This window comes from Anopheles arabiensis, chromosome 3 (assembly GCF_016920715.1).
Source record: "Anopheles arabiensis isolate DONGOLA chromosome 3, AaraD3, whole genome shotgun sequence".
In the NCBI taxonomy this organism is placed as follows: Eukaryota; Metazoa; Arthropoda; class Insecta; order Diptera; family Culicidae; genus Anopheles; species Anopheles arabiensis.
Genome location: NC_053518.1, coordinates 26,595,394 through 26,603,826, shown reverse-complemented (window position 1 = coordinate 26,603,826; position 8,433 = coordinate 26,595,394). Strand labels below are relative to the sequence as shown.

Below are 8,433 nucleotides of genomic sequence, written 5' to 3'. Positions count from 1 at the left end.
CATCATCTTCACAATCCCTTCCTAGCATTATCTTACCTTTTCTATTTTCCCTTTCTGTTGCATCGTATTCATGCCCCCGGTGTGCTGGAAAATATTTCACTCCGTGATTGCATACAAAGTGCATTTGCATTAGTCCTTTAGCCCCAAGCCAACCCGCTCGGAAACTTGATTAGCTTGTGCACATTATTCGAAGTGCTATCCATTATGCGCTTTTCTTTCCTGCTAGCGATAAGAATTCCGGTGCCTGCAGATGAATAAATACGCTCCGATAGGCTGATGAACACAGCCGGCACAGCAAATTGTTAATTGATGCAAACGCAACCTTCCCATCGGACCCTTTATGCCATTTCTCGCACAGGCAATCAATTCCGACAACCGTCCCACATCGTTTCGCAACGTCTCGTATTTCATCGGATTGTAATTTCTAGTTTGTTCTCTCGAAGTGGAAAAAGAGGAAGACTTACTCTCTTCCCAGTGCTTACCAGATGATAATTCTGTTAAAATATTAGCTACAACCAGTGTGTCACACTGCTGGGCGGAAAAGGTGGAAGGTAGATCCATTGGGGAAGCAGTGAAACGGAAAGCCTTCTGCCACAAGCGCCAGCCCACCATGGAGAACAACATGGGCGGAAGATAACAACATGTAAACATAATCATTTGCATGTCATGGATCAAAACCCTTCGGTGGTTCCGTGAGAAGAGCGAGGAACGGTTCCTGTTTAGGAAAGCTACATTATGTCTCGTACATTTCATTTGTGATTGAGTATTTTCCTGTGTAAGTCTGTGTGTGTGTGTGCTTCTTCAGAATTATATGCAGCCGATCGACGGATGCAGTGCAGGTCATACATTACACTTTCCGTGTACAATATGTGATTAGAGTTTGGGGTGAATCGTAGCCCCTGCATAGTGCATACGACTGTTTATGCATGAACTTCTCTGTAATGGTGTCTGACCTGCAGTATAAAGGTTAAAGTAGGTCGATTTACAAAGCACTGTCAAGAGTGAAACTGAGGAGAGATGGCCAGGTCAAAGGCAGAGTGGTAATTTTCTCACCTTAATTTCATTTACTCAAACGCATCAAAGGACAGCCTACTCACCGGTTGGTTAAATGTTTGACATTATGATTCTTTATTTCAAACTTAAAACACTAGTGTGAAAACATTCGTTTCAGGAACCCGATGTGATGCGCGCACGTACATCATTCCATCGGAGAGTGGGAGTGTGAGTGTCTGCTTGCTTTGACTGGAGAGCCCTTCCTACCGTGACGACCTGTGACTCGGTGCATAACGAAAGCAGTTCATTTCTATGTACATAGCAACCCTGAACAGCCAGACACGTGGGTGGCTCACGGGGTTGACGTCTAGTTCGGAATGATTTACTTGATGCAATTTCCACAACCTTCGTGCTACACTAGGTACAGCTGGCTTTTAAGCTACCTTTGAATTTATTGAATGTGATCATCATTTGAGGAGAGCACCGCAAATGTAAAAAAGAAGTGTTTGTTTGTGTTATGACGTAGAGGTCGAGATAACATCAACACATAATTTAGACCCTATAATTAAGTGTGAACAGGGCAGTAGGGCCACATGATGTAGGTGGTAGCGCTCCGACTAATATATCATATTTTGATGCTTATTGCTTACTTACTGACTTATTCGGCGCCATAGCCGCTTTGAGGTCTTGATCTCCTGCAGGAGTGTCTGATATCGCTCTCACGATCTTTCGTCTACCACGATTCGTCTACCAAAACATATACAGTAGCCTGTTACAGTATAGTTAAAATTTGATGTTTTAATGTCTTTTGCTTGAGGAATTGTGAATAAAAATTTGTCGACAGGCAATATATTATTTTTAATAAGCATTAAAAACTGATGTTTTATTACATGGTACTGAGGCCGAAAATAAAATAAAGGGGTTCAGGACAGAAAAGAAAAAAATTGTCAAATATGTTTTAAAAGTAAACTCTCAAGGAGGTTAAGGTACAGTCAAAATTTAATGGAATAATTAAACATTTTTCAAGGGTGGACTGGAACAAAACTGGAAAAGAAAAATCATTTTCTCTGTCACGCTACATTCAATAACTGATCAAAGCCACTTTCAAGATATCAAACAAGTTTAGCAGGAAAAGAAATAGAATTGCAGGTAATTTAAACCAAACTAGACCGAGTGTAAATCCTCTTTGTTCAGAATTCAGAGCTCCCTTATTAAGAGTCTATTCTTAAGAGTCAACTGTCTATTTCCACCATTAAAATTCTCCCCAATCACAGCGTCTATCCCTATCTATTCCTTACCGTGTCCACAACATATCTTAACACTATCGTGGCTTAATCTAGAGATGCCTAACGGTTCCCTAGCCGAAAACAAAGCAGAGATACAATAGAGAGACAGTGAGCTCCTTCCCTACCAGCTGCCCTCGCTCGTTTTCCGCGCTCTAAAACCTTTGTGCTGCAATAAAAATGCAGCGAAATAGTATGATCGATCCCATCGACTCCATTGGCGCAGGAAGTTTACCCGATCGGTACAAACCATTAAAGCTAGTGTGGCAGTAAGTTGTCACCATGCGACGTCCACCTGTCGTCAACCTGTGCTAATTGGGCACGCTGGATTGCTGCGAAATCGTCTCGATCGTGTACGTTTGTGACCCAATCGCCCTAAACTACCGTTGCGTCACGGTTTTCATGTGCCCGAACACCGTACGACTCACAGTGCCTTTTCTTTCAGCATCTTACCGACCGCGTGCGGCCGATCGAACGATGACATGATCGCGCCAACGAACCGCCGGAACAGCCGCCCGGCCAGATAGTGCAGTGCGGCCAGGAGAGCGATGGCCAGCAGCACCGCCGCCCCGACCACGTCGTAGTAGTGGTACACCAGGAAGGACATGTGAGCGGCAGGATAGCGATAGTGATCGGCACCGCCGTGCCGGATGACGTACTCCGTCCACCAGACCGCTTTCTCGACCGGGCGCATCGGTTGATCGCGCACCAAGCGTCCCAGCCGGGCCACGTTGCGCTTATACCTGCACGTGTTCGGTATGTGAAAGATTCGTTTCGATCGGATTGAATCAGAGCGATGCTGAAGGGAGGTGTCGAACTATGGTACACTTACCGCTTGTTGCTGGCGACGTCGAGAATGCACTCACGGAGCGATTCCACCGTGAGCCGCTCCATCCACACCGAGCGGCCGATGCCCCGCTCGGTCACCTTGTCCGCGTTGCCAAACTGATCGAAGTTGAACGGTATCACGACCAGCGGGACATGTCGGTCGATCGCTTCCTCCATCGATTGCTGGCCGCCCTGCATCACAAACACGCGCACCTTCGGATGGGCTGCATAGGGAGGTAGAAAGACGGAGATGAAGAAGAGCAAAGATTGAGTGAGACCATGGTTGAACGAAAACCGAGAATCTATTACAACACTTATCGCTCAACAGCACGCCATTGACAGCGACGGAGTTATTTAATGTTTGCTGTTGGTTTGTTTCCCCCTGTTTTTGGTACTGTGGCTCTGTGCTAGGTTTTTTTTTTAATCCGAAATATGTTTTGCCTCCTTCCAACCGTGCAGCGTTTGCTTTGGGCTGCCGTTTTTAAGGCACCACTCACATAACACACCCTTCGCCCGTGAACGGGAGATAAGCGACATTGCATGACACCGTTCGTTTTGCCACAAAAGATGCACCTTTTATCTAACCGCGTCTAGCCCGGTATCTAACCTTTCTCGCCGTGTTACAGATTTTACGCTTGCGCCAAATAGACAGACGCAAAAAACAAAATGAATTCAAACATTCACAACAATCAAAAGTATCTAATTTTATGATTGTCTAACAGCTTGAAAAATTAAACATTAATACTGCACGGAGCACGGAAAGTTTTCACTTTTGGCAAAAGAGCGTTTTGGCGAATTTCGAACATATGTCAGATAATGCCGTATACATTAGCAGGCTCGTTATGAAAGCATAGCGTCTGCATCACACGCCTATTGCTACGCCCGCATTACAAAGTCGGTGTATGGGCTCGGTCGGTGTGTCGTTTTCATTTCCGAAGCATTCATTATTCATCGCTAGCGTTAGCAAAAACCAAACCAAACAACTGTATCATCTTCTCACAGTATCATCTGCACGTATGGCATTGAAAAAGCTCGCACCAAAGTCACCACAAACGGCGAGCTTTAGCAGAGCGTCGAGGGCAAACAATACTTTACATAATCAATTTCTTCTTTCTCGTGACGTGCGCTTTTAGAGCAGCCGCGCAGATGAGTCGTTGCCAGGGGAACCTGTTTTGCCACCGGGACACCTTGGGATATATGTGTCGAACAATATAGCACGTCCAAGAAGGTCGTTTCCTCGCGGTGAACTTGACATCTTCGGTTCGCCCAATTTTGCATCCGAAATTGGGAGCCTAAGCTTCGACGGTTGTTATGCAATCGAGGAGGAGGCGAATTTATAGACCAATCGAATGATTGTTTTGGCGGAGAAGTTGTGTAGGTTATCTGCGGCCCCTCCCCCCGGTGAAAGAACCAACAATGCTAGCAAACAAAAAAACCTGTTTTGTGTAGGCTGCAGCGCTTGCCAACTGGGAGAGTCTTTCGGATTATCATATCGAACGTCTTTGCACATTCAATGTCATGAGTCAGCAGCACGATAACGGCGGCTGAAGGTTAGTCTAATGCCAAATGTCTGATGATCAATAGCACTTCCACCGATATGGAAATGTCGATACGAGCAAGTGAAAGCGGTTGGACTCGCGCCTACCGTGGACTCCCGAATGAAAGTCCCAAACTCCAGATCCAGTGAAGTCGTAGCTACTATCAAGACATTGCCTACGAACGGGAGATGGTTTCCCTATATCACCCTGACCTGCACAACAATGAGTGTTTTTGGGGTGAGTTGGCTAGCTGAAGGTGTATGCCGTGCGCCAAATGATCAAACGTCCCTGAAAGTGAAATCAGTGATGAGAGCGTCGGCTTTTTATTACTCCTTCGTTTGAAGTTTGGGTTTATAGGTGATTTACTATTGCAAGCAGCTGTGCCAACTGTGCCGAAGGTAACGGTCGATAGGATTAAAAGGCTTTTAAAGACGTTACTCGGTTGCGTAGTTGAACAATTATTGTCTAGTATATAACCGGCGCGACCGTGAGTAGGTCATTACGCCAAGACGAAACGCAATAATCAGGTTAGTTACTGATTTCCGATTAACTAATGTCATTTCAGCAATCCAGATATGACTCGCGAAAGCTCTCGGATAGTAGATACAGGTGTCATTACATCAACATTGACTACGACGTTGTTTTGATTAGCACTAAGCGTGCGAATTGAATGAGGAACATCACTTTCTTTCCAAGAAGTACACGGTTTTACCCGACTTCAACAAATTCGCTCCAGATGATTATTGACCCCGATCTCGAGCACGTGAGTAAAGATGGACCATTTTAACCGCGCCAAATAGATGTTGGATGATCATGCGATTCTGTTCCGGAAATCCCATTTCCACCCTCGTGTTTGGCGTTGGAATCAGCAAACGCTCTCCGTACCATGTGCGAATTGGCAACTTCAACAACGCTCGCGTCCCACTATCGTTAAACAAATGTCAACACACTGCCAACGAGGTGTCTCCATTGAGAACGATGCCAAGTTAGGAGAAGGCAGTGCGGTTTGAAAAAAGAAGCAACGGAGGCATATTCCAGTTAAGATAACCTATTTGTGTGCCAAAAACTAAAACCGCAAGTAAACCAAATGACGAGAAGCGACCTTGAGGAATACTCACAAAAAACAAACTCCTGACCAGGTGCACGCGCGCGAGTCGTTAAACGAGTCAGTTGCCATGTTTTAATGTTAATCCAGTAATGAGCATTTGTTTTTAAGCATCAATTAAGCGCTGGGCTACATCTCAGTCCGCTTGTGTGTACACATGAGGCAGTTATGCTAAGCCCGCGCTACATCGTCGTTTGATTAGCTAATAGCGAGCACTTGACAGTGACATCTATCCATTAACATATTAGCATTTTTTGTTGTTTGGAACGTCTACCAGCTCCCTAAAATGCTCCTCCTACCACTCTATTTTTAAAACACACCCAGACATTAAGATGCTCCTCTAGGCAACCCCCGAAAAAGAGAGTACTCAGTTTACACAACACCCTCGGCCAAAGTTAGTTGTCGTCAACCCGGCCCCACGGGAATGACGTGAGTTTGGTCCCTTTTCTGTATTCCCTTTTTTTGCGCTGTGCTACAAATATTGTCCCTCCACATTACCTCACCGGAGCAGCGGTTGAAGGCGTTCATGGAGCCGAAGTGTGAAAAGTTGATTCAATACAAACAACACATTTTACACTGTTTCCATTACCCTCCTACTTGTCGCTGCTTGGAGATCACTTCTGCTAGAGTTCGTTAGATGTTCTGGAAACTTTACCACACACACACACTCGCCTTCCTTTTCCCGCTGCCGCCTCCACTTACCTAAAAGATCCTGCTGCGGTAACCAACGCTCCATCCGAATGTTGGTCGTCCCGTTCAGGTCTAGGTCTCCATCATGCTTCCACAGCACATCGTACTTGAGCGATTTAAACACCTCCAAGAACAGGTTGAGATTGTGCTGATTGAGCGAATCGCTTCTGATGAGCGTCCCCAGGCTGAAATACACCACCCCATGCACCGATCGGTCCAGATAGGTCTGCAGATCCGCTGGCAGCGGCTTCGGGGGCTGTATGTGCATGAAGCCGAGCTGGATCGCGTTCGGCACCAGTGGTCGCACGTAGCCGAGCGTCGGTTCCGCGTTCACCATCAAGAAATCGATCCGACGCATCAGCTCCCACGAGCGCGTCATGTTGCTGCCAAAGTTCTGCTCGATCATCCGATCGAACACGGCAAAGTCGGTCGGCAGGATGTGGTACTGGATCATCAGGTTCGAGATGACGGCTTCGACGCGCTGCAGGAACGTCAGGTCGCGCGTAAATTTGTGGTTCATCTCCGGATGGGCGACCACGTTCATCACGTTGCCGATCGCTTCGTGGCACATGCCCATCGAATCGATCGAGCTGATGCCGATCATCGGCGCCTGGAACAGCTCGGCGAACGCGTACATCGGTGTGAACTGATAGTACTCCACGATCACCACGTCAAAGTGTGCGTCCCGGCTGTGGATAAGCGCCTGCACGTCCGGATGGGCGAGCTGCGCCTCCAGGAAGAGTCGCGTCGTACGCCGCAGCTCCACCGCAATCTGGTAGAAGTTCATATTGCGCTGCTTCATATCGACCACGTCCAGGTTTTCCTCCACAATCCTGTACGCGTAGCTCCAATCGATCACGGTCACGTTCGGATGATCCGCCGCGAACGGATCCGTCGTCATGATCGTGAGCTCGTGGCCTCGCTCGATCAGTCCCTTCATGAACGCACGGTACACTATCTGGTGGCTGCGGGCTGGCGACGGAAAGATGGCCAACACCCTAGCGCCGCAGGCTGGGGTGGGCATCTTCGTAGCGGCCAGCACGAGCAGCATCACCGACACCGGCACAGTTCCCTTGTATCCCCACATGGTTCACGTCTTTAGCACAGAGAAACTTTTGGTGCACCCGTTTTTTTGTTTTCTTCGGCAAAGAGCTCACTCTCGGTGGACACAAACAATTTTTCTTTTAGGAAGACGACACCAAACTTCACCATCAAACACTTTTCACCCGGCCAGGCTTACTGATGAGCTTTTCCCAGCAGCCCCCAAAACAGTCCCTTTATCTCGCCTAAGCGCACCGTGCCGTACGACCGTCGTTCAACTAAAAGAGCCATCTAGCGATCGTGTCGATTTTATACGACCGACTCGGCCGCCCCACACATGTTCACACGTTCGTGCGCTCGTGAGCCACACAGGCTGACCACACGGATCGGTGTGATGTTGCACGGAGCGGATGGGGAGCTCCCAAAAAATAGAGTGTTAGAGAAGTAAAAAAAAAACACACACACACCCGTCAACCATCTGTGAGCTGTTGTCGCACGACTAGCGCAACGGATTTCTTATGCTTCGCTGCACGGGGTGGACGATGCCAACATAGGTGATCGCTATCATGGAACGAATGGTTGTGCGATATGGTCAATATGACTGCCCCAAACGTAGAGAGATAGAGAGGGAGAGCGAAAGTAACGGTGATGCAAGTAAAAGGTAAAGAACTGATTTGCAATTTCGGAACAGGTGCGTGTGTCGGAGGAGATGTTTTCTTCTGTTTACCAACAGTTTTTGAGTAGGACACAAAATAAACGAAACTACCTAGTTATGTCATCTTCGCCGTGCCCGACATTGAAGGTCAATGCTAGATGCATCCCACATGGTTGCGTTTTATGAATGATTAAACACACAAGCCAACCGCTCCCTCGTGCTGGGTGAAAGAAAATAATGCTTGGGACATAAAATTTAAACGCTTTGTTGTGGTCTGGTCTGTCTTAACCTCGGGTTGAA

At 47.2% G+C, this 8,433-nt stretch overlaps 1 protein-coding gene across 1 annotated transcript; it reads right to left on the bottom strand.

Annotated features, from left to right (window-relative positions):
* Positions 1-1,104: 1,104 nt before the first annotated feature.
* Positions 1,105-7,769, bottom strand: LOC120903649 (UDP-glucosyltransferase 2-like). The gene is made up of 3 exons (XM_040313203.1): positions 6,450-7,769; positions 3,109-3,328; positions 1,105-3,019 (listed from the first exon to the last, which is right to left on the bottom strand). The coding sequence occupies exons 1-3, from the start codon at positions 7,522-7,524 to the stop codon at positions 2,701-2,703; spliced, it is 1,614 nt and encodes a 537-aa protein (XP_040169137.1). The 5' UTR covers positions 7,525-7,769; the 3' UTR covers positions 1,105-2,700.
* Between the last annotated feature and the right edge of the window lie 664 nt (positions 7,770-8,433).